At 42.8% G+C, this 26677-nt stretch overlaps 2 protein-coding genes across 22 annotated transcripts in view; one reads left to right on the top strand and one right to left on the bottom strand.

The window, feature by feature from the left end:
• Nucleotides 1-1081: 1081 nt before the first annotated feature.
• FAIM (Fas apoptotic inhibitory molecule) lies at nucleotides 1082-26342 on the bottom strand. 3 transcript variants are annotated; one of them, XM_004453761.5, is made up of 6 exons: nucleotides 25824-25915; nucleotides 21031-21089; nucleotides 19434-19566; nucleotides 18867-19095; nucleotides 4987-5036; nucleotides 1082-1569 (listed from the first exon to the last, which is right to left on the bottom strand). In XM_004453761.5, the coding sequence occupies exons 2-6, from the start codon at nucleotides 21072-21074 to the stop codon at nucleotides 1420-1422; spliced, it is 606 nt and encodes a 201-aa protein (XP_004453818.1). In that variant the 5' UTR covers nucleotides 21075-21089; nucleotides 25824-25915; the 3' UTR covers nucleotides 1082-1419. The 3 variants fall into 3 exon arrangements, with proteins under 3 accessions (XP_004453818.1, XP_004453820.1, XP_004453819.1); XM_004453763.5 differs by lacking the exons at nucleotides 21031-21089; nucleotides 25824-25915 and adding an exon at nucleotides 26211-26342; XM_004453762.5 differs by lacking the exon at nucleotides 21031-21089 and having other exon boundaries at nucleotides 25824-26029.
• The window catches only part of CEP70 (centrosomal protein 70), a 98221-nt gene continuing 96732 nt past the window's right edge, over nucleotides 25189-26677 (top strand). For 9 of the 19 annotated variants that reach the window (XM_058295048.2, XM_058295046.2, XM_058295040.1 and 6 more), the window contains exon 1: nucleotides 25252-25359. The gene's annotated coding sequence lies outside the window, so the exon portion shown is untranslated. Of the gene's footprint in view, nucleotides 25360-25437; nucleotides 25561-26677 lie in introns of those variants that run through there. The other 10 variants (XM_058295053.2, XM_071214521.1, XM_071214541.1 and 7 more) reach the window with 7 other exon arrangements.

Raw genomic sequence — 26677 nt, 5'->3', positions numbered from 1 at the left:
ACTCCAACACTTCAGAGCAAATCCAAATGTGCATTTTCAGCCTCAGTACCCTTCTGAGTTCATTCTGTCTTCCAGGGGCAGTGAGGCACAGCTGGGGGTGGCCTGCGGAGAGCAGGGCCATCATTTTTGTGATGCTAGACTGTTGATCCACCAGTGTGAAGGCACTCAGTTAAGTGTGTTAGAGGAAGCAAGCAGTCAAACGTCTCTTCACATGCTCGCCTTGCCACCAAGGGGCGAGTCACCTGCCTGATCCAGGCCTCACCTGTCCGCACTGCCTTCCCCTCGTTCCTCTTCAGATGTTTGAATCGGTTCTCCCTCTGTTCTGCCCACACTCTTTTGGAAATATGTTAGCGACAGGGAGATAGTAGTAAAGGGTATGGGTTCCAGAGTAAAAAAATCTGGATTTAAATCCTGCCAATGCCACAACCCACTAACCCTGAGGCAATCTACCTAGACCAGTGCTATCCAATAGAACCCGCCATGGGGATGGAAATGCCCTGCCTTGTCCAAGAGGGCCGCCACTAGCCACGTGCACTGACTGAGCACCTGCAACGTGGCGAGTGTGACTGAGGAGCTGAATGTGAGCCACCCAAATACAAGGCTCGTTAATAAACTCCCTCTACCTTGAAAGACCTTCAAAGAAGAGTCGTGAAACAAACAGCCCTCAGTCCTCTACTGTGCTGGTGTGGCTGGTCTTGTGAGTGTCGGGAGGAGACTGGAAGAGGTCAGGGGAGGGGACGGGCCTGCTCAGGCACAAACGCACTGTCGTGACTTCCAGACGGGTGCGCGGCTCCGGGTTTTAAACATTTGCTGAAGATGCACCCGGTGCAGTCTGGTCTAAAGACGTTTGCTTTTTCCTCCTTTTGTCCTCACTGTGCTGATTAAAGAAAACAACTATAATTTGAGAAACCCAGTATTTAAAATTAAAAGTCTCACGTGATACTGTTTGACCTTTTCTTAATATGTGTCCAGAGATCAAGTGTTTCTCATTTCTTCCTATAAAGCCAGTCACATCATTATGTACCGACTGCTTTAAACTAGGGAAACAACTGATCGGCTCAGGTGAAAAATAGATGAGGACTTATCAGTTTTGAGAAATATGAATCAAGCAGTACCAATTTTATTTTACAGTGTTCATTATAGTAAAGGTTCCTCTTGTAAAACATTAGTGATTTTGGTCCATATCTTATTCTATTTGGCTTTAAAACATTTTACATTATTTACAAAATAAATGGTAATTTTAATGATTGTACATAATTTCTCTGACCCTAGGAACATTACAGTTTCAAGTAACTAAAAAGTAAAAATAGCACAGACAAAATGTACAAAGAAATACATACTGAACACATTCAACTTCCACAGTAACTTAAAAGTCCTAATCTTTACTTCATGAGAGTAAAACTCTGTAACATGACGTCATCATTCGAGAATCTCTGGGATTTCTCTATTATCCACAATGAGAGTATGAATAATCCCTTCTTTCCGCTTCCCGCTACTGACAGCCTTTATGTAACAGTCATGGTTCCCAATACTGAAGTGAGTTTCAGTTCCATCATCCACAAACTCACCCTAGGCCAGAAAAAGAAGGAATTAGTGTTTGAGAAACATCTCTCTTTGCCTGGAGCGTTAACACCATCTGAAAATACTGGTGGTATAACGATATGCTAGTTAAAAGTTAAGTTTTATGTAATTAAAGTCTAAAGCCTATACTTAGATGCTTTTACATGTCTACTATGAATCCCTAAGAATCTCAATCCCTAAGAATCTCAAATTTTGGGGGAAAAAAAATGTACGTCTCATGGCTGTATCTAGAACATATATTCTGTAAATATACAGTCTACTTAAAACTTTTTTAGAAGTTACTGGGGAGGACCTCATAGGAAGCTCAACCACTAAGCTAATCAGCTCCGCAATGAGCGCTGGCCTTTTCATCTGTTTATGTTTTTAGGAGGTTCCAGGGACTGAACCCAGGACCTCATACATGGGAAGCAGGTACTCAGCCACTTGAGCTACATCTGCTCCCCACCATTCCATTTTTAAAAATAAAAATGGTACACATGGGGGAGCGGATGTGGCTCAAGCGGTTGGTTCCCAGTGCCTCCTAAAAACAAAAACAACAAGCAAACAAATGAAAAAACCAACTCAGGAGGAGCAGATGTGGCTCAGTGATTGAGCGCCAGCTTCCCACTTACGAGGTCCCAGGTTCAATCCCCCACCCCGGTACCAGGATTAAAAAAAAAAGGCACACATGATAGCAAACGTTATTAGTAACTCATTATATACCAGGAACAGTTTATATGCATCCTTACAATAGCCCAATATAAGTACTATCATTATTCTCATTTTATAGATGAGGAAATTGAGGTACAGGGTGGGTAAATAACTTGGTGATTAATTAAGGGATGGAGTGCTTTTAACCACTCTGAAAATGTGATTCCTCATGGTTTAAGGTGGCTTACGATAAAATACACAGCCACATAAAACCAAACACCACTGTATTTAGACCTGCACTGCCCAGTACAGCAGCCACTGGCCACAAGCGGCTACTGAGCACTTACAATGGGGCTAGTCTGAAATGAGCCACACTGTGAGTATAAAATATTCATGAGATTTTGAAGACATAGTGTAAAGAATGTAAAGTAACTCACTAGTAACTTATATTGATTATATGTTAAATGATAATATATTTGATATAATGGTTTAAATAATTAGATTATTAAAATTAATTTCACTTAATGTTTAAAATGTGGACACTGGAGAAGGCTTATATCTGTGGCTCATTCTATTTCTATTTAACAGTACTAATTTAGATTAAAATGGTAGAAGTTAAGTAGTACAGAGAAGGAGATAAGAGAAGTCTCTTTAGAAGATAAAAATGAATTATGCCAGAAAGCAAAGAAAGCACAACCAGACTTAAAACTTGGCTACTAGTTTCCTGGCCACCGAAGCAAAGACAGAGCACTATCCCATGGCTAACTGTCCCTAACCAAAGAAAGGACAGGATGCATTAAAGAACGTCATTCCTCGCTCTGAGAAGAATTTGGCCCATGGCTCTTTATGAGCGGTGTCTTTGACTGCAAAGTCTCCTTGTCATCTCTTTATAGTAAGCACTGAAAAAGAGCCTTTAGGTTTTACGTCTGTAAAAATCAATTTGGAGGGCAAAGCAAGGTTGGGTTCATACCATCCCTGTATGTAACTTCTTGGTGATTTGATGAATACATAATCCTGGCCATGATGCTTTGAGATGCTTTGATATGAAAAGAAAAAAGACAATGAACCCTAACTCGCAGGCAGGGAGGGCGGTTTGTTGTGGGTGTGCACAGCACTGGGGAAGGCTGGCCTGACACTGAGCCACAAGACTGCCCTGGGAACCTTGTAGTTACAGTGAGGGGCAAGTGAGTTACAATGAGCCATTTCCCAGGCACCTGCTGTTTTCTGTGAACTACTAAGAACAGAGACATTGTTGAGGGCCATTATTTTCAATGTATTTACAACTACACTTCTAATTACCTTCAACTCAACTCCCTTTATGTTGGCGCAGGAGAGTCCTTAGGAGGGGGCAGGGGAGGAAGTGATTGTCCATCTAGGGAATTCCAGGTGGGGGAGAAAAAAAGGAAAGGCCACAGACTTGGAGTTGGGCACCAAACAGGCACCTGACGCATGCTAATGGCAACTGAAGCTGTTCCAAAGGGGGCCATAAGCTACTCAAGAGCTCTCTCCAAGTCACGCTGCATGAAAGACGACTCAGATTGAACCCAGAGAAGAGCTCAAGCACTAGTATCAATTTTGAGTGAGCCCAGGTTAAATTTCCTGTAAGAACTACTACCAGGATGAAGACACAAAAAGGCATTCATCTCTGTAATTTGATTTCTGGCTTTGGCACCTCTTCAGAAGCAGTTATACAAGAGCAAGTACGGGCTCAGTTGTCTGCTGGATAAATTCTTTGCAGTCTCCTTCCCTCCATGCCCTTCTCCTTACTTTCTGTCCCCCTGATAATGACAGCCACAGCTACGACATGCAGCTGGCTCAGCTGTAAGCAGAGAAAAGAGGGTCTCCTTACCTAGCTCTGGCGTTCAGGAGCCATCGGGAAGGCGGGTGGAGTCGGCCTCGGGGGAGACCAGGGGCAGGACCCTGTAGGGCTGCACAGCCGTGACCCGTGGGAATCTCACAGTGAGCGCAGCCTGGCCCACACCCCTGCTTCCCAGGACGTCTCCTGCTTTCACTCTCTCCCATGTGCGAGGCACACAGCTCTGCTTCTTTCTACTACTGTTATTTCATTACCTCTTGAATTCGCTCCTAAATCCACCCACCCACACCATCATAATGTCACCGCCTGATAGAAAACGCCAAACGTGTGCTTGGCCACCTGAGTGGGGACGCCTCCCTTTCCTTGCCTTGGCACTGCTGGTCCCCGATTCCCTCTTCTGGGATTTTGACAGTGCCCTTTCCCGCCTGTCCTTGTGTCATCTGGGATTGTGTGGACCGCCTTCCAAGCCTTGCTTTACCTGCTGTGGGTATAGTGTGGAAGCCTCCCGACTCGCAGCGTGGTTCGTGGGCCAGCCACCGTGGCACCACCTGCAGAAACGCCGGAACCAGAACCCGTAGTTTAACAAGCCCCCAGGGGAGTTCTATGCATATGTGGTATATGGTATAAAGCACCACTTAACATGGATGACACACAGGACTGCACCAGCCTGGGAGGCGCGGGGACTGTTTCTAAACCTGGGAGCTCTTTTAGACCTGCGCCTGGCCCAGGAGAGGAAACGAAGAGTGTGAGGCTGGGGCCAGCTCAGAACTCCATTTGTTTTCAAACTCTCACTGCGTTATGCAAAGTCCAGGGAAGATCTCCAGAGTTTGGAATCAAGAGGATGTAATACCTCTTTTGGGGGGAACTGGGCTAATTATAAAATTCCATAATTAGAAAGACAGAAATGTTTAATGGTAGCGTATACACATGGCACTAGGAGTAACCAAAGGTCAACTTACTGCTGTCTCCAGTTTTCTACCGTTGCACCACACATCCATAGTGTCCTTTTCTGCAAAAGCAACAGGAACAAAAAAATTAGAATTCTGTGATTTAAAATAAAGTTAACTCCTCATAGTTAACTATTTTAGGAAAGGTTTGATACACTGGATTTCTGAAACTCCATTGTATTTAAAAACTCAACTTTTTTCATGGCTTTGAACGTCTAAGATTTTGAGAAACTGTTTATTCACAGACAAAAACAAAACATGAAACAATCTTTTAAGATAAAATTATGGTCCTAATACAAATTGATGAAGATATGTAAAAATAAAGCTACAGCACAATCTTTAAAGGAGGATGCATAAAAAACGAATGCAGGGAAGTGGACTTGGCCCAAAAGATAGAGCATCTGCCTACCACATGGGAGGTCCAGGGTTCAAACCCCGGGCCTCCTTGACCTGTGTGGAGCTGGCCCATGTGTAGTGCTAATGCGTGCAAGGAGTGCCCTGCCACGCAGGGGTGTCCCCCGCATAGGGGAGCCCCACGCGCAAGGAGTGCACCCCATAAGGAGAGCCACCCAGCGCGAAAGAAAGTGCAGCTTGCCCAGGAGTGGCACCACCCACACAGAGAGCTGACGCAGCAAGATGACGCAACAAAGAGAGACATGGATTCAGGTGCCGCTGACACAAGTGGACACAGAAGAACACACAGTGAATGGACACAGAGAGCAGACAACTGGAGGGCGGGCAGGAAGGGGAGAGAAAGAAAAATAATAATAATAAATCTTTAAACAAAACAAAAAAAACGAATGCAAGGAGGGACTTTTCCACACAGAACGCCCCCCCACCCCCACCCCAGGTGGACGATGGCATGAAGAGAACACCAAAAACTGCCACGGGGGTCATACAGGACAGACAACATGTCAGGCTTAGAAATTTAACCTTCAGTTTCTTGACGGGATATTAAAGTCAGGGGAAGTCAGGGGATGACCGATTGCTCTCGTTTCTTAGCTGTGTTCATAAAAGAACTTGAGAACGTGCAGGCTTAGGCCGGAGGTGTACAGAGATACAGGATTACACAACTGAACCTGCAGATGCGGGTGCCTCCAGGCAGAGAGAGATTTGTCTTGTGTGGTTACCTTTACTAAACTATTAATTATCCCTCCCCTTGCTGATGTTTGGGGAAGGGGGCCCCACTGTCTGCTGTTCTGATTGGTTGCCTCACCCGTCGGTTCCCAGGGGGCCAATGATGAGGCCCCTTGAGGGATCCCCGGCTTTTCCCTGACCCTGAAGGAGATCTAGTTCCAGTGTCGTTCCAAATGGGGTTCTTGGGGGGTAGTTCCGGCAGCCTTCTTGGTGGGGTCTTTCCCTCCAGGAGTTTCCAGGTAGGGTTTTTCTGCCAGGTCTTAGACTCGTCTTTCCTTTCCCTAAACTAACCTGCCTCAGATACCACAATAATCTCTATTCGTTTTTATAATGGTTTTACTTTGGGGAGAAATTACTGAATCATAAAAAAACAAAGGTAGATCAGTGGTACCCCACCGAGGGCAGTGCCCACACTACAGAGCAAAAGGCTGCCGGGACACCCGTGCACACGCCAGCTTGCCAGAGCTAACCTCAGGCGGGTGTGTGTGTGGAGGGGGAACTGCCACACCACTTGTGAATACTAGTGTCCTGAGGTCGCAGAAGAGAAGACAGCGCTCATCAACAAGTCGGAAGAGGCGCTTGGGGTATTACAATGAAGAAGTAATACCTCTATGTGCACAAGGGGTCCAGGGGTCAAAACCTGCCTGGGGACAAGGTGGAGGCACCCGGACAGGAGGGGGCTGACTCTGATCAGGAGGCCATCAGCTGCAGGAGTTTAGCCTTAAGAGGATTATTTCCTCTCCACTAAATGGAAACCTCACTTAGAGAGTGGAGAAAGGCCCTTGGGGTTAGAGGGACAGAAAGGCAGAGGGATCCTGGAGATGAGGACGGGGTCACTGCCTCAGTGCCAGCCTGAGCGGGAAGGGCCTACAGCCAGAGCTGCAGGGAAACCCAGCCTGTTCCAATGCATGACCACAGCACACAGCGCTAAAATAACCCACAATGGGAGTGGGAACTGGAGTTTTATTCAAGTATGTCACTTACTGAACATATTCGTGTACTCGGATTTTCTACAATGTCTTATTGACATGCCTCTGAAGAGCACAGCCAATCCAGGAGTGATAAATGAAAAATGGAATAAATTTAACTATGTAAAAATATAAAATTCTGCATGATTGAAAAAAAACATGCACACATAGCAAAGGTGCATGATAAATGAGAAACTGGAATAAAATATTTGAAACTCACAACGCAAACAAAGGGCTAATCTTACTAATATAGTCTCCTAGAAATCAGGGCAAAAAAAGATCAACAACCTAAAAGAAAATGGGGAAAAGGACAGGTCAAAGATGCAAAAGTCTGATATGCTCTGTTGAATGGAGAGCTTGTGAGGAGAGAGCTATGGGAATAAAAAATGATAAAAGCTCCAAGGAGGTGAACTGGGCAAAAATTCATTAAAATTGCAAATGCAATCATTCTTTGACCTAGCAATCCTATTTTTCCATTTTGGGGAATTTATCCTAAAGATATCTGCAACACATTGCAAGATGAATGTGAACAAAGCTCCTCCTTCAGCACTATTTCTAACAGCAACAGATTAGAAGCACTCCCAAAGGCCCATCAGTTGGGAATGAGTTAAGGTATTCTACAGTCAACAGTTTGACCACCACGTATCTGCGCACATTTCTCTTTTAGTTTATCCTGTTTGATTTTCAGGGGGCTTCTTAGGATGTGCATATTCACATTCACAAATTGGGGATGTTTTCTGTCATTTCTTTGCGTATTCCTTCTGCTTCTTTCTCTTCTTCTCCCTCTGGGGCTCCCACGGGTCTGTTAGGCTATTTTTTTTTTGTAATTCTTTGTTCTTAGCTGGTCCTCAGCTGGACTCATTTCAATTGTCTTGTCTTCAAGTTCCCTGAATGGGGGTCAAACTGTTGAATGCAAAGAATAAAGAGAGAGTACTGAAAGCTGCAAGAGAAAAACAATGTGTTACCTAAAAGGCAGTACTAATTAGACTAAGTGCCAATTTCTCATCAGAAATTATGGCGGTAAGGAGACAGTGGGTTGAAATATTAAAGTGTTGAGAGAAAACAATTGGCAACCAAGAATTTTATACCCAGGAGAATTTCAAAAATGAGGGCAAGATTAAGATATTCTCAAATAAACAAAAGCTGAGGGAGTTCATTAGCATTAGACCTGCCCTACAAGCAATGCTAAAGGGAGTTCTTCAGACTGAAAGGAAAGGACACAAACAGTGGCTCAGAGCAGCATAAGGAAACAAAGATCTGTGGTAACGGGAAGCATCTGGGTAACTACAAATGGCAATGCTAGTGTATTGCCCACTTCTTACTACTTACAGGTGCCAAAATGCAAAGGCATCAAAAGCAATGATAAATCTATGGTTTTAGACATACGATGTTAAAGATATAATTTGTGACAAGTACCAAAAAACGTAAAGGGATAAATGGGTATAGAAACAGTATATGTGTATGCTATTGAAGTTAATATCAAACCAGAAATGACTGTCACATATTAGGATGTTACATTTCAACACTATGATAATCACAGAGATAATAAAGGAAAAAATATATCCAGATAGAAACGAGTAGGTACTCACTATGGTATAATACAAAAAGCCAAATAAAAATGAAAGTAGAGAGGAGCAGATGTGGCTCAAGCAGTTGGGTGCCCACCTCTCACATGGGAGGTCCTGGGTTCGGTTCCCATTGCCTCTTAAAGAAGATGAACAAGACAGCAAACTGACGCCATGGGCTGTGCAGTAAGCTGAGCTGATGCAATGAGATGACCCGGCGAGGAGATACAATGATGAAACACAGTAAGAGACACAAGTGGAGAGCGGAGGTGGCTCAAGCAACTGGGTGGCTCTCTCCCACATGGGAGGTCCCAGGTTTGGTTCCGGTGCTTCCTAAAAAGAAGACGAGCAGACACAGCACACAATAAACAGACACAGAGAGCAGACAGCAAGTGTAAACAGCTGGGCGGGGGGAGAAATCACATAAATAAATAAATAAATAAATAAATAAAATCTTTAAAGAAAAAAGAAAAGATCTCAAATTAGAGACCTAACCTCAAAAGTGGAGGCTCCAGCAAAAGAAGAGCAAACTAAACTCCAAGTGTGGACCAGGAAGGAACTCACAAAGATTAGAGCAGAGATGAATGAAACTGAGAATAAAAACAACAGAGAAAATCGACAAAACCAAAAGTTGGTTCTTTGAAAAGATCAATAAATTGATAAATCTTTAGCTGGACTTGCAAAGAAGAGAGTGGACACAAATAACTAAAATCAGAAATTAAATGGGGGTAGTGTCTACCGACCCCACTAAAATAAAAAGGGCTCAAAAAGGATACTATGAACACCTGTATGCAGAGAAATTTAAGATAAACTAGATGAAATGAACACATTCTTAGAAACACGCAAACCATCAACACTAACTAAAGAAGGAATAGAAGATCTCAACAAATCATTTGCTAATAGATTGAATCAGTAACCAAAAATCCATTTAACATCAATTATATTCCGATGTTGGCAAAGTAGCTGATTAAATGCTAAAAAATTATTTTAAAGGCTGGATTTCATCATCTACAGAAACTTAATATGAGGGAGTGATGTGGCCAGCCTCCCACATGGGAGGTCCTGGGTTCAGTTCCCTGTGCCTCCTGAAAAAGCAAAAATAAACAAAAAGCAAAGCCAATGAAAGAAAAACAACCCAGGGAAGCTGATGTGGCTCTGTGGTTGAGCGCCAGCTTCCCATATGCAAGGTCCTGGGTTCAATCCCTGGCCCGCAGTACCTCAAAAAAAAACAAACAAAAAAACCCATAAAATCCTAATTGTTCAAATTTGTTGACAATAATGCTAATCCAGCCATAGCTCTCCGCCACTCTCGGCCCAACGTCTCGGTGTCTCGGTCGCCGGCCCCGCGCCACCGCCCTGGCCCACGTGGAAGACGGCGAGGAGCCCGGCGCCCTGTCCTCTCACTTGGGGAGCGCGGGCTCCAAGTCGGGGGCCGATAAAATGTTCTCGCTCAAGAAGTGGCTCAGGGTGGCCATGTGGAGCTGGGACGTGGAGTGCGATACAGGCGCTACCTGCAGGGTCCAGGCGATGGGTGCCTGTCTTAGGTGTCGAGCTGAAAACAAATGAGGGTCATGTTGTGGTCTGGGGAGAATGTAACCATTCCTTCCACAACTGCTGCAGGTCCCTGTGGGTAAAACAGAATAACCGCTGCCCTCTCTGCCAGCAAGACTGGGTCGTCCAAAGAATCGGCAAATGAGAGTGGTGGGAGGCGTTCCTGTGCAGTCGCCTGGAGCCCTGGTGGATTTGTTATCAGCAAGCGCCCTACAAAGGCTCCGACACTCCAGGGGACTTAATTCTTCAAATAGGAGGGGGGGATCCGCGGCCCTTGGGCCTTCACCAGGGGCACGGGTTCGCATTTTGTCGGTTTTATTTTTGGAAATTCTCTACAATGAAGAAGATAATTTTTTAAGGATGGTCTTTCCTACCTCTGCTTAGAAGTGCTGTGATAGAGGAGAGAACTACAAATCCAATGACTTTATAGTTTACCTACGGACAGCCAGCGGGCTGTGGAAGCAGTTTCATTCAGAGGAGAACCTTTTGCATGGTTATGGCTGATAGGTTAAAAAGAGAGAGAAAGAGTGTTACAGTCACAAATAAAGTGCAGTTTCAAGCCCAACTCTTACCCTTAATTTGTTTCCATACCTATTGTTTAAGGGGAGGGGAGATTGACTCATGAAATCTTTCTTTGATTTAATGAAAATTTTAAGCTGGGATATATTCCAGTGGATAGAGTAAATAAAATTTAACCTTCAGGCATATGAGATTTTGATTGTGTCTTTGACTCATCAAGAAGACCTAGATCAGCACTCCCTCTCTGTTATATCACTGAGTGATAAATGATACAAGTATTTTCAAGTTCTGGTCGGATTACATTATTTGTAATTTAGCTGTGTTTTAGGTGGAATGTTAATGAGGGGGAATATTTGCCACTGTAGAATTGAATCAAAAAGTTTATTTTACCCCTTGATGGTTTAATAAACAGTTTATTCAGTTTACTTAAAAAAAATAATTCTAATCCTTTTAAACGAAAATTTCTATCAGAATGTAATGAGATACAGTGGTTCTCAAACTTTATTGTAGAGTTAGCTACTGCATTCCTAAACAATCATTATGAAATTTTGGAAGACAAAAGATAAAACAAGCTCCCAGAAAGAAAAAAATGATGAGATTCAAACAGACATAAAACTTCTCATTTGAAATAATGGGGAATAGAAGATACTGGAACAAGACTTAAAAATTCTGAGAGAAAATTATTTTCAACTTAAAGTACTATACTCAGCTAACAGATCGACTTAGCCTAAGGGTCAAGTAAAATTTTATCTTCTAGATACTCTTTTTTAGGAAATTACTTAAGGATGTAGTCCAGTAAACAAAGGTGAGATTGGGAATTGTGGGATTCAATACATGGAGGAACCAAACCAAGAGTTCCATGAAAGAAATCTCAGGACAGTTGCTATGCAGCAGGCTCAGAAAGTAACCAACCCAACTTGAAACAGGAAGTCAACAGATTCCCAAAAAATTGTCATTAATAATTGTAGCCATTTGATATTATTGATGAATTCCAAAAAGAAATATTGGATTATGTTTGTAAACTGATCTTTTCCTCTGGGCATATTAGATTATATCGGATTCATAGGTTTACTTGATTAAGTAATTACGTAAACCTCTTGTGCCAGTAGGGCGTTCAGTCCCTGCCCTTTGGTGGATGGGGACTCACAGATAAAAAAAGCATAGCAAAGGACAGACTTGGGGGTTTTTGATGTTGGAGTTTTGATGCTGGAGTTTGATGCTGAAGCCTTAAGCTGGAGCCCCAGGAAGAGAGGAACCCTGAACCCAGAGAGAAGCAAGACCCTGGAAGGGAGGAACCCAGGAAGCCTGAACCTTCGCAGACGTCGGCAGCCATCTTGCTCCAACACATGAAAATAGACTTTGGTGAGGGAAGTAACTTATGCTTTATGGCCTGGTAACTCTAAGCTCCTACCCCCAAAAATATCCTTTATAAAAATCAACCGATTTCTCGTATTTTGCATCAGCACCCCTTTGGCTATTAAAATAATGAAAGAAATCCCAAGCAATAGACACATAAGCAAAAATGCTGACAGACATGAGGAATATGGGAAAATACACACACACACACACACACACACCTTCCAATAAGAAAAGAGAAAACCAATGAGAAAAGGCAGGGAAAACAAACAAAACACTGTTCAAAGAAGCATAGGCCAACTCTGAAGGCAACTAAAATGAATATAATTTGAGCAAATGGAGATTATAGAATGGAAAACCAACTTGACCTTGACACCAAAAACAATGTCCCATGAGTGGCACAGGGGTATGACAATATAATCATAGAGAAAGAATGTAGTTGTAGCTCCACTATGTAAAATAGTTATATAACCAAAATAATATAAATGTTGGTAATTGGTTTTGAAATTTTAAAGTCAATCTATAGAAAAAACAAGACTTAATTATGGCTACAGAACAGAATACAAATGTTAACTATTTTGACATTGTAAAGGAAAAGGTAGAAGAGATGGAAGTTGAGAGGTGGTAAATGTGGGAGAAGAAATGTAGGAGGGAGTTGGAAGATTTAGAGCCTCATCTTACACAATCGGGGATGAAGTAAATTTAAAACTGTAAGAGTCAATTGGGAAGGGAGTAGAAGTGGCAGCAGAGGCATCCTTTTATTTTTTAGCCTCATCAAATTCCCCTCACAAACAGATAAAGCAACACTGCCAAACCAAAAACCCACAGACAGTAGCTGTACCACAAACTCTGAAATACCAAGAGGTAGCAGAAAACCACGCAGAAGGAAGCCGAGGGAGGCCCCCGGCCTCTGAGGACTTTATGACCCCAAGGAGCTCTTCCTGTTCCAGCTGGAAGGCTGGGAGGGCCAAGTGAGAAGAGCAGCTGAGATGGGAAGGAGTTGTGTGTGCTGCAGCTGCCCATGAGTAGAGGAGGCCCATGGAGAGGTCTGAAAGGGATGGGCAGCATGGGCCCCGTGGGCCCTCAACACGAGGCAGCAAAGCACCCTTTCAGGGCAAAATCGCACACCGAGAAGAAACCTCTGGATAGAGAATCCAAAGGGAACACCCCAGGGACAAGTGAGTAAAGGAAGAAGATCTATTTAAAAAGCAGGGGAGGGAAACGGACTTTGGCCCAGTGGTTAGGGCGTCCGTCTACCATATGGGAGGTCTGCGGTTCAAACCCCGGGCCTCCTTGACCCGTGTGGAGCTGGCCATGTGCAGCGCTGATGCGCGCAGGGAGTGCCTTGCCACGCAAGGGTGTCCCCCGCGTGGGGGAGCCCCACGCGCAAGGAGTGCGCCCGTGAACGAGAGCCGCCCAGCGTGAAAAGAAAGAGCAGCCTGCCCAGGAATGGCGCCGCCCACACTTCCCGTGCCGCTGACAACAACAGAAGCGGACAAAGAAACAAGACGCAGCAAATAGACACCAAGAACAGACAACCAGGGGAGGGGGGGAAATTAAATAAATAAATAAATCTTTAAAAAAAAAAAAAAAAAAGCAGGGGAAAGCAACAAAACGGAGTTATCAGAAAGTACGCACCTATTATTACTTTTAACACTTGAGAAAAGAGAAAAAGGAATTCAAGACCATAAAGTTTTAGAAAGTTGTCCCAAATCACACTCCCCTCTCCAAGTTCAGAAAAACAAATGTCACTTTAGAGAAAATGGCAGATTAAAGAGACACTTGGCTCACTTCTCTCCCAGGAAAACAGCTAGAGGATAGGCAGAATTGGTCTGGAAAAAATGTTCTAGGGTTTAGGACACCAGGCAAAGGCTGGACACCACCCACAAAAGAGAGGGACACAGGAAAAGAATCTCGACAAAAAGAGTGTGAGGAGAAGCTGCAGCTGTAGCCATCAGTGCTCTCCTCCCACCCCAGGAGCACACAATTTTGAATTCTCTGGCCTCAGGCTGGTGGCTACAGACAGAGGGGGCCACGGGGATCCGCCTCCACAGGAAAAGGAAGAGAGAGGGACAGAGCCTAAGGCTGACTCAGCCTTTGGTTTGCCATGTCCCACGAGCCCTTCCAGGGTAGGTAGGAACACCTGTTCACTGTTGGTGGGAATGTAGAATGGTACAGCCGCTGTGCAGGACTATTTGGCAGTTCCTAAAGAAGTTGAATATAGATCTGCCACATGACCTGGCAATACCATTACTAGGTATATACCCTGAAGAACTGAGAGCAGGAACACAAACAGACATCTGCACACTGATGTTCATAGCGGCGTTATTCACAATTGCCAAAAGATGGCAACAACCCAGGTGTTCATCAATCGATAAACAGATAAACAAACTGTGGTGTATACACACGATGAAATATTATGCAGCTGTAAGAAGAAATGAAGTCATGAAGCCATGGATGAACCTGGAAGACATTATGTTGAATGAAGCAAGCCAGACACAAAAGGTAAAATACTGCATGATTATGCTATTATGAACTAAAAAAATTGTGTAAACTCACAGAGTTAATAACTAGAATATAGGTCACCAGAAAATAGAATGAGGTTGGAGAATACAAAGGTGATAGTTAACCTGTGCAGAATTGGGGAAAAGGGTGTTCGTTAATCTTTGGAAATGAACAGAAAAGGTGGAAGAAAAAATAATCAGATAAAATTGAACAGAAAAAGGCATTGAGTTATCACTCCATAAAAAATAAGAAGATAAAAAGAGAATAATGAACAGATAACCCTCATTTCAGATAATAAAAGTATCAGAAAGACATGCCTACAGAAAATATAAAAACTACTTAAGATCCTATTTCAAATGAGCTAATAGAAGTTAAGAAAATCATATAACCAGAACTCATCAAGAAACTCTATTGGACTTTCATTGCAGCCCGTGGCTGCAGCCTGCCTGCCGAACCGGGACTTGTGCATCCCCACGGCTGGGGGAGAGACTCTTATAAAATCACATACTACTGACAGAAGAAAAAGAAAAAAAAAAAGAAAATAATATAAGACATAAAGGAACAACATAAATAATGACTGGAGAAACAGAGAAATGAAGTAATGGAACTCCATAAAGAATTAGGGATAAAAGTAAAAATCATTTCTGAAATGAAGACTAAACTAAAGGAAAACAAAAGCAAATAAACACAACAAATAATGCTTTATGAGAAGTAGAAGGTGAAACAGAAGACATTTTTTAAAATCAAAAAGAAATTTTAAGAACAGATAAAAATGATGTGAAAGAAACTGACAAATTAAGAAGACAGGCAAGAATATCCAAAGTATATATGACAGAAGTCCTGAGGAAGAAAAAAACAATGCAGAGAAATAGACGGAACACTAAATCTATAATTCAAGGAAATGTTCCTTAAAAAAAATTTTTGTTGAACTCTACATATTGAGAAGGCTGACCATGTATCTGAGAAAATCAATCCAGCATGACCATGATCAAGACATAGTCTAGTAAATTTATTGTACTTTAAAGAAAAAGGAAAAAAGTATTTAGGTATCCAGGCAAAAACACCAAGACACTTTTAAGAGAAAGAAAATCAGATTATCATCAAACTTTTTGACAATAACTTATTATTCCAGAAAAAAAGTACAGCAACATATCTAAGATACTCAAAGAAAGAGTGAGCAAAGAATTTAGCTTGCCAAACTTATTTTCAAGTATAAAAGACACGGACAAATGTAAGAAATCAAGGACTATTGCTCCCATGAGTGCTTCCTGAGGAATGTAATAGAGAACAAGTTTCAGAGAACCAAAATGATGACAGAGAAACAGTAACATGAGGACCTGGGAGCAATAAACACTTACTTGTAGAACTAAATTTGGGTTAGGGGGAGACAGAAAGGGCTGTGTGCTCTCACAACGTGGATTATACTACAACTGGAGAAGGATAAGCAAAAAAAAGTGCTTTAACCTGTTTTTGGTAATCATGTTCATTGTGGTAGTATTGGTACTGTTAAATGATACCATTATGTATATAAAATGACATAAAGTAAATGAGTAATTACATGATAATCTAATTCCATCATTCTTTGCGTCCTTGAGAACAAGGATTCCCAGAGTGGAAGAAAGGAGATATGTTAGAAGAGGCTAAGTAAAAACCTTATCTTCCTGAATTTGAATCAGTATGAACTTATATTTTATCTAGAAAGCAAAATTCTTTTTGTCCTCTTTACCTATCACCTATATCCATCCATCTATCTATCTATCTATCTATCTATCTATCTATCTATCTATCTATCTATCTATCTATCTATCTATCTTTGTTATATAAAATTTCCTTGCTCTGTTCACTGAAAACTTAGAAACTATGAATGGGCATCATTAGCACATGCCCAGATTATGTTCTTGAAATACCTGTCCTCTAATAGAAACCAAGACTTCTTGGGGAAATGGCTGATTCTTGGTCTGGGCAGGAAATGTTCAAAATGAGCCTGGAACATCTTGTAATACCAGAAAGCAATACCAGATAGCAAAATACCAAGTATCAGTCTCTCAAAGGTGTGTCAAAAGGACCCAAATCCAACCCAAAGATGGGACAATCTGAACGTCAATAATGAAAATAATTTAATTATTACTGCATTAATAATGATTTAAAAATCATTATTTGAATGAGCTAATTCAATATTTTGAAAACTGGTAAATAAAAGAGAAAATCAAGCACTTATCCTGCATTTCTTTTTTTTTTTTAAACCTATTTTTTAAAAAAGATTTATTTATTTATTTAATTCCCCCCCTCCCCCCCCCGTTGTCTGTTCTCTGTGTCTATTTGCTGCGTCTTGTTTCTTTGTCCGCTTCTGTTGTCGTCAGCTGCACACCTTCTTGTTTCTTTGTCCTCAGCAGCACGGGAAGTGTGGGCGGCACCATTCCTGGGCAGGCTGCACTTTCTTTCGCCCTGGGCGGCTCTCCTTACGGGTGCACTCCTTGCATGTGGGACTCCCCTACGCGGGGGACACCCCTGCGTGGCAGGGCACTCCTTGCGCGCATCAGCACTGCGCATGGGCCAGCTCCACACGGGTCAAGGAGGCCCGGGGTTTGAACCGCGGACCTCCCATGTGGTAGACGGACGCCCTAACCACTGGGCCAAGTCCGTTTCCCTATCCTGCATTTCCTATCCAAAATGTACCATTGTGTAACCAAATAGCAGATGACAAGAAGTTTCTCATTACAAATATATTCTACCTAATAAACAAGGAATGATATAATCAGAATATCACCATTTAGTAACCCCTAATGAATTAATGGATCTAGGCACAAAGCATCAATGGCTGCCAATATAAAAATAAAGAGACAATAAACACCAAGTGCCTCTTGATATAACAATGTAAGTGGCGGACTTGGCCCAGGCTAGGGCATCTGTCTACCACATGGGAGGTTCGAGGTTCAAATCCCGGGCCTCCTTGACCTGTGTGGAGCTGGCCCATGCACAGTGCTGATGTGCACAAGGAGTGCCCTGCCACGCAGGGGTGTCCCCCATGTAGGGGAGCCCCACGCGCAAGGAGTACACCCCGTAAGGAAAACTGCCCAGCGTGAAAAAAGTGCAGCCTGCCCAGGAATGGCGCCGCACACACGGAGAATTGACACAACAAGATGACGCAACAAAAAGAAACACAGCTTCCAGTGCCTCTGACAACAACAGAAGCAGACGAAGACGCAGCAAATAGACACAGAGAACAGACAAGTGTGGGGGAGGGAAGGGGAGAGAAATAAATAAATAAATCTTTAAAAAACAAAACAAAACATAAAAAATGTATAAAGTGGTCTTGCCAAATTAAAAAAAAAGAAAACCTAAATTTGATCAATTCTTCAGAGTCAACGACTAATTTACAGGAAATAAGACACAAGAACATCAAAGGGACATAATCAGCAAAATCAGGCCATAGGAAACACTTCAAAACAAATGTCCCAGTATCTCCAATAAATAAATTATACAAGGGTTTGTTGAACAATGTGCATTTATTACTTGATAAACACTTTTCATTCTAAAAAAAAATAAAAAGTATTTGCTAGCCTCCAACTAAACATGGACTCTTTACAGCATGGTTCGGGTCCTTTCATCCATGTATTCTCAATGCCTGGTACACTAACCAGCATATAGTAGGTGCTCAGTAAATATTATCTAAAAAAAAAAATGAATCAGTGCATGAGATAATCTAAACAGTCTTAATTTAGGGATATGAGAAACAGGAAATACCAGGAGTAACCAGAAAATAGGAAAGATAATAACTGGTGAATATTTGTCTTGTGAGTTTTGTAGGGCCAAAAGAAACTGAGAATACAGAATACAGCAATTTGTAAAAATAGAAATTCAGGTTAAAGCTCAATTCCCTTTTACTTTCTTGTTTCAATATACTTTATCTGGAATTGGAATTTATGATTTTGATCTCAGGTAGTCCTAAACCAATTGCTATCTAGAGAAAAATTCTCCTTACTGATGAATCTTAAATTTCCAATTGTCTTTAAGATATTCTTAAAAAGAGAAATACCAAATAATAACCAATGTCTACATTAATATTTCTTTTTTTTGTAAACCTAAGTTTATAATCCACAAATATACACTATAAAAACTATCAGATATAAAACAGTCGTATATGTGTGACTACTTCATTCACACAGGACACGTTAGAAATACAGCTGCACTTACACTCCCTCTCCTACTCAAAGCTCCCCTAAAAGGCCAGGATAGTCAGAGGAACCATCAGGAAAAAGCAAGAAATCCTGCAGAAACAGCATTAACTTACCCAACACAACTCTCAGGTCCTCACCATCCATATGTAATACCCAAGTGTTAGTGGTTTTTGATCTGCTCTCCATATACTTTTTGAGACTTTTTCCATTAATTTCAAGGGTATATTCATAAGCGAAACCACTGACAGCATCTATGTTTATGGTTGCTTTTGTCTTTGCAGCTCCAACACAGAAGGTTTCTTTGCCCACTAATTTGAACATCCATTCTTTTCTTATTTCTTCCTAAATGATAAAATATAAAAGTTGAAAACACATGCATGGGGAAAAACTTAACGTTTAATTTTAGAAATACAATTAAAGTGACTAAATGGCAATGCTATTTATATGGACTTTTATTCATTCATGATGTCAAGTTTTTGGAAATAAGTTTAAATATTAGACGTTATATTCTATGAATTCTATAAGTATCATTAATCTACTTGGTACAGCAAAATGATATAGGCCAAAAACATAAAGATAACAACTGTAAGAAAAAAAACCTGAATTAACACATGAAGAAGCCACATTAATAAAACCAGGCTTCTTTGAGGACCATTTTTACAAAGTAACATTTTTCCTACCTTCCCATCTACATATACCACCCGTTTGCCTGATGTGGTCCCATGTTCAAATTCAATCTTGTGAACTCCATCACTTAAAGCAACATCCCAAACAGCTACGAGATCTGTCATTTTTTCCAGGCTATAAGGAAGGCTAAGAGAATAAAATAAAGGAGTTATAATGTGCCAAAAACAGCAATAGAAACAACCAATTAATCCTTCCAAGATAAAAATATCAGATTTTTAAATACCCCTAAAATTACAAAATATTAAAGTGATATTATCGAAGAAATTCTACTGCAAATGCCCAAACATAAAACTATTTCTTCCCATCTTATTCACTCCTTCTTTAAGACACAAACTACTATATATGGGTATATAGTCCGGTAATTCCAAACTAAGTCACCTTAATATTAATAGGATTAAGAATTTACCAGTTTATCCTTGATCGTATTCTAGGCTAGGCTACACAATAGTTCTTGGAAAGGTCAGTAAAAAGACTCTACTTCCCTCCACCCCGCCCCCATTTCAAAAGCACAGTATTTGATTTTGTTTTTTCTTTTTTCAGATCCAATCACCCCAAAACGAGAACTCTCTAAACCTTCCATACAAACTAATAACTAGGGGTTTGTTTCAACAGAAAGAATTCTAACTTATTCTACTAAAACTGAAAAAATGAGCTGTCATGGAAGAAACGTCTCATAACAGATAAAAATGATTCAAAAGAAATATGACAAATGGTAATTCTTGACATTACTATAGGAAGTCTTACTTTGAAAAGTAAAGGATTCTGCCTTGTCAAAACTTTCTGGCACAATTTAAACACATGTTTTTTAGATTGTTCTAAGACAGATTTTTAGCTTTGAGAGAACGAAAGTTTATTACAGCAATAATTATCAGAGCTAAGGGCTGTGTGCCGCTCACTTTTTTATAAGAGTCTTTAAATATACTAACACATGGAATCCTCACCATAAGAAGGGAACTATTATTATTCCTATTTCACAGAGGAGGAAACTGAGGCTGAGAGTAGCTTACCTAAAGCCACAGTGACAATAAGTGACAGAGATGGGATTTAAATATACGATTCTGCTTCTAGCCTGTTGTCTTAACCACTTCCTACTTTTCATGTACTCGAAACCCCTCTCCATGTAAAAGTTCTACGTCAGAGACAGTAAATGGATTTTGATCATTTTGAAGTGTTTGCCAGGAACTTTGTGATGTGAGGGATCTGGAGACCTCACATCCCGGTCCTGTGGGAAAGGACGCTGTGTTAGTGATGGCCAACTCCAGCCAGGTATGTGGTGCAGCCGTGCTCAGAGATGTGTCCACCGAGTGCAGTGAGTGTACCACAATGTTGGAGGAGGTTGTTGCTGTGGGAGGAGTGGGGTGAGGGGGGTGGGGGGTATATGGGAACCTCATATTTTTTGAATGTAACATTAAAAAATAAATACATAGAGACAAAAAAAATAAGAAAAAAAATAGCAGGAAAAGCAGAATCATGTACTCTGCTTTTTTTTTTTTTCTAATGTGCTCTTATCAGAGTAACCTGGATAAATAACTCTTCTGAACAATCTTGAATCTTTCAAAGGCTAATTTTATTGCAATACAAGACATTTACCTTTCATCATCTTCAAAGATAGGACTGTCATCTCCAGATGCCATGGCTGGCAAAACAGCCTTTAATCCAATTAGCAGGCAGGAAAGAAAACAGCAGAATTGCAGCAAAGAAAGATTGAGAGCAACAAAGATGACAACTATGAAGGATTTTTCTAATTTTGCAGTCCATCTCTTAAATTGCATGCAGTTTCTGATGAAACGGTGTTTACGTACAATAGAATTGCAATCTCTAATTTTCTGGAAGAAAGTCAAATCTTGCAAATTGGCCAATCATATTTTTCCATTATGGATTTAGAGTTTCTTAAAAGTTTATTTCAAGTATTATAGCATCCTGGAGTTGGAAGAGCCCTGAGAGATCCTCTGGGTCCCCTGCTTCTCAAATGGAGGCACGAGAAGCCCCAGAGGTGAGAGGCAGTAGGTAGGTGAGGGAATACCTACAACTCCAGGATAAACAGGACGCATCTTCTGGGAGCATCAGTGTTACAGAATGGTAACCAACTTAAAAGCTCTCTTTATTTTCATTTAAGAAGGTTATATTATGGTGGAATATCATTTTTAAAATCATTCCTTTTGTTCTTAAGGATAACTTGAAAGAAATGTCGAGTTTGCGGGAAACAGCAGGGGACAGACTAGTTCACTTTCTGAGTTTGAAAAGCATAAGCGCTTGCAGCCCATTTAATTTATCAGTGCCAATAATGAGCCCACAAATGACGTGGCTTGTTCAAGCTCGGAGGGCCCGGCCGCAACTGGAGCCCAGTCCTCACGTGCCATTAACTACACAGCGACTGGACTGCAGTGCTACTTACTTTTCACTAAAACCAGAAGCATACACATACATGCACAGGAAGCCCTCCACATCTGAAGATCTGGGATTGACAGCTGTACCCTAAAATGGGTGCAACTGTTCTCTGCTCCCAGGTTCTGCCTTAGCCCAGCCTCTCCTTGAGCACCCCTCCACCCAGATGCCCAAGGCCATGCCCTCCTTGTTAAAAAGTGGGCACCCTCTTCGGTTGGAAACAGACAGAAGCACAAATGGCTAAAAAAAAAAAAAAAGCATTAAAGAAGAAGTGATTCAGAGGGCATAGGAAAGCTAAGGATTTCAAAAAGAACACAAGGTAAAAATGCAAAACACTTCGTACCTAAAATCTCTTTTTTATTGGCATGGTATAAGTTTGTGGCTTTTGCGAGTCTTAAAAAGCCCTACTATATCTTTTATGAAAGTGGAGGGTATCCTGTAACTATAAAAGCAAAGCGGATATAGAGCAATAGAGTAAGCTGAACAGCATAATGGAACTTTTGATAAGGCATCCTTTGTATATCAAAGTAGAATTAGGGAAGTCGTTCAAATTTTGCTCTACAACTTTTAGAGATTCTAGAAAGTTCAATAACGCAGCATACCAATCTAAAAGAATTGTCCAGTTTTCCATTATAAGACACTTCAAATATTACTAAATCACACTAAGATACAGCATGACCCAATCCCATCCTAATTATAACTTTTCATATAGATGTATAAAAGACAACACACAAATTGGAAGTGAAGTTAGACATCAAGAACTCATTTTAAAAAATATTCTCTAAACTATCAACATTCATTCACATATTGAATAATTATTTATGGAGCATCTAAAAAATAGTCATTTTTCATTCCCAAATAATTAATAGTGTATACTACAGGCAAGACCTTTAACAAGACCCACCTCTCCAAACAAGACAAATGTAAGCCCTTGGCTCTTACTCTATCCAGCTCTCTGACAAGACTATCAAGGACCCCAGTGAAGGAAAATTTCTACATGATCTCACCATAAAGAATATTCTCTATCAACAAATCTCATAAATTGTTTAGGAAAAAGTGCAGAACTAACCCTGCCTTCTATTCTCTCTCTTATTGCACAAATTTCACTGGTCTTGTGACTTCTGTCACTTTACATATTTCATTTCAAACTTTACGAAAAGTCTGAGCACTTTAAAATTTACTTGGAGTTACTCCTACTGGCTCAAAAGTAGGGGAGCACATGCAGAACACAACCATAAACATAGACGATTAAAAGACTCACATGGTTTTGGTCATTCATATCAGGCAAAAAATTAAAAATCATTGAGCAGCATCAAATGCACATAAAAATATGCCCACTGGTAAGTCTCCCAGTGAAACCTGAAATAAATCTGAAACCAACTGGATACAAATAATGTGAATACATGAATATTATGAACTGAGGTTTATTAAAACCTCAGCAGACACTAAAGCATAAAAATCAATATTTACTTAGACGTTAAAATACTTTGGGCTATCTACTGATTTTCCATTTTAAGAGTATCCCATTTAAAAAAAGCCAACTTACTTTCTCCATAACTGGCAATTCTCTGGATGGTCTATACAAATTAATATCAGTCTGAGCAAAACATAATCTATTCATTCAACAAATAGCCTATTAGACGTTCTGAAAGCTCTCCAAAGCCAGGCAATGACATGCTTTTAAAAATTCAAGATGGTTTTGTATGCTCTGTAGAGCCTATGTTCTACCTACTTACTCAAGGGGAGGTATACCCTCACAACAGAAGTTTTTGTATGATATCGTCCAGCCTTCAGTTTTTCCCTTTCAACAAATAGTTATCTGAGCCTGCTATGAAAAGACACTATACTAGGTGCTGTCAGTGATTTGAAAAATAAGCGTCTGCCCTTAAAGAACTTATTTACTTCAATTAGTTTTCAGTCAACCTAAGAACTAGGTGCTCTGCCCTGATGTTTCTTGGGTGATTACACCTGCAACCACGGAATGACCACATCTCTCCTTATCCTTGATTTCTACTTCACTCATATGACTATCGGGAAATATCTGTTAAAAGTTACACGGAGGGAAGCAGATGTGGCTCAAGTGATTGGGCTCCTGCCTACCACATGGGAGGTCCCTCGTTCGGTTTCCGGTGCCTCCTAAAGAAGACAGCGAGCTGGTGTGACGGGCACGATGAGTTGATGCAACAAGATGATGCATCAAGAGACATAAGAAAAGCATGAGTGATGGCAAATTGGGGAGCAGAGGTGGCTCAAGCAATTAAGCACCTCCCTCCTACATCGGAGGTCCCAGGTTTGGTTCCTGGTGCCTCCTAAAGAAACAAGATGAACAGACACAGCAAGTGCAACAAGGGGGCGGGGAGAAATAAATAAATAAAATAAATCTTAAAGAAAAAAAAAGTTACATGTAGATCTCAGAGTAACGAATCCGATTTCATAAACATAGGTCATATTCTAAAGTCGTCCGGCATAGAGGTAGCTAGGCACTGAGCTCAGAGAAAATAAGAGTCAGGCCCTGGAGACCCCAACAGGTGAGCATGCACAGTACTGCTTTCCCTAGGAGAGGGAAGTAGCAGGCCCACAGAGGGGAAGGGTCCTACTTCAGCCAAACTCGCCGGAAGGACAGGGAAGGCTTTGGTTTAAAACTTGGGAGAAATGTATTACTCCATGGTCATTTCTAAACTGGTATCCATACGTTTAATTTTCAGGATTATATGACCAAATTAGAAAATGACAAATCACAAAAAAATCTCCCCCTCTATTAAAAGAAAGCGACTTTATAACGTAAGTGAAGAGGATGGAAAAACAAATTCCTCTTTCCTGATGGGGAAGATGTCACTCACTTGAAACCTTTACATGTCTTCAAAGAAAACTTTTTGAATAGCCACTCATTTACCCATCAGTACAATTTTTTAAAAATCCCTTCCCTAGCAACCTTGCACTCACTTTTCAGAGTATTTCAAACATAAATGTCTCCACTGAATTTCTACCTTGACTTAGGTTTAATTGTATTGGGGCTGCAGTGGTTTGTCTAAGAGGAATCTAAGGCAGTTAAAAATTAAAAAAAAAAAAAAAAAAGCTCCAGGTAAGATCCGTCCTGGGGCAGGCCACTCAGGCCCCTTGAGAAGTCAACAAAATCGGCCGAAAAGCTCCTTGGGCCAGGAATTCCCTAACGCTGAGGAATGTACAGATTCGAGAAATAATTTTTCCTTAGGGCCATTTTGCAGTGTACACCTTAAGACTTATGAGGGATTCATTCCAAATAAATAAATAATCTTTAAAAACAACAACAACAACAACAAACAGTGCTCAACGAACAGCTTTTTTCTCTTTTTTTCATAGCCAAAAACTGAAAGACACCGGTCTGTTCCCGTCCGGGAACCCCCGCAGCTACAGCCCGTCACTCCACCAGCCGCGCGGCGCGGGGGACGCGGCGGGGCACCGCGCACCGGCGAACGCGCAGCCCGGGCGGCCGCTACCGAGGCCCAGTTAACAGAAGAGCATCGAAGGCCCGGCGCAAACGCGCGCCGTGCTCTGGTAAGAAAAAGAGGCCGGGTCACGACCCACGGGGAGCCAGCTTCTGCCAAATAAACTCTCCTCCCGCGTGCAGGGAGAGGGCTGGCAGGAAAAGCCGCTCAGGTGAACCGGGGGTGTCCCCGCGGAACCGCAGTCCGCCGACTAGCTGCCTCGTGCAGGCCGGCCCTTTCCCCGACCGCGACAAGGGTTATTTTCAGTCAGGTAAAAAGGCCGGAGGTCGCGGGGGCCCGCGGCAGGGCCTGGCGGGCAGGGGCGCCCCGAGCTCGCCGCGCCTCGGCCCCCCGGGGAGCGCGGGAGGCGAGGCCGCCCCAGGCCCCCGCCGCCGCCGCCGACGGGACAGGCCCGGCCCCGGCCGCGCGGCCCCGCGGTTCCCGCCGGAGGGGGCCCGAGTCGGCAGCGCCCCCGCCCCGCGCCGCCGCCCCCCGCCCGCCCGCAGTGGGCCCGCGAGGGCTTCCGGGGCTCACCGTGCGCCGTGGGCTGCGGGAGGCCCTCGGGAGGTCGCGCCGAGCCCCGCGCCGGTTCCCCTCGGCCGCTCGGGCCGCGCGGCCCTCCTCCCTGCGCCGAGAACTGGACGCCGCCGGCGCCGACGCCGCGGCCTCGGAGGCGCCGGGTCCCCAACGCGCCCGCTGTGTGTCGCGCTCCGGGCCCCCTGGGGCGCCAGCGCAGGCCGTCGGCCGCCGCGCCCGGCCGGCCCAGCCCCACCCCTGCCTCGGCGGGTGGCTGGGGCTCCTCCGCACCCGCTCCTCCTCAGTCCTCTCCCGGGGGGGGACCGCGTCCCCACCGCGTCCAGCCCTGCGGCCAGCAGTGCGTGGCAAGGGCCTGGTCCCTTTCAGATGTCACTGTTTGCTTACTGTGCGGCTTAGTGATGGGCCCCGAAATCCGCGAGGGCAGAGGCCGTGGCTGCCTGGCTCCCACTCTCCTGCCCCACATCTGCACGGTGCAGACTCCCAGGACGATGCTGGCGAGGCTGGGGGATCTTGAAGGACCGCAGCCTAGGTGGGAGGGTTCTCGACAGTCCCAGGAAGGAATTCAAGGACTAGTCGTAGAGTAACAAGAGAATTTACGGTGAAGCCAAAGCACACGCTCTAGACGGGAGTGCAGCGTGCTCTGGGGGGCCTGCAGGGCTAGGGGTGCTGCTCTCTTGAGGCTGGACACCCCCCTTCATCCCCTTGATGTAAATGAGGACGTGTAAGTCCCAGTGCTCTCTTTGGTCTGCATTATGCAAAAGAAGGATCGAACACTACCACTTTTTACCTGTCGTAGTGGAACTGTCCAGGGAGGGGTCTGTGAGGTGTGCGATGGCCAGGTGACGGGTGGG

Source organism: Dasypus novemcinctus, chromosome 4, assembly GCF_030445035.2.
Source record: "Dasypus novemcinctus isolate mDasNov1 chromosome 4, mDasNov1.1.hap2, whole genome shotgun sequence".
NCBI lineage: Eukaryota > Metazoa > Chordata > Mammalia > Cingulata > Dasypodidae > Dasypus > Dasypus novemcinctus.
Note: the sequence above shows the minus strand (reverse complement) of the source record. Positions and strands in the feature narration are given on the sequence as shown.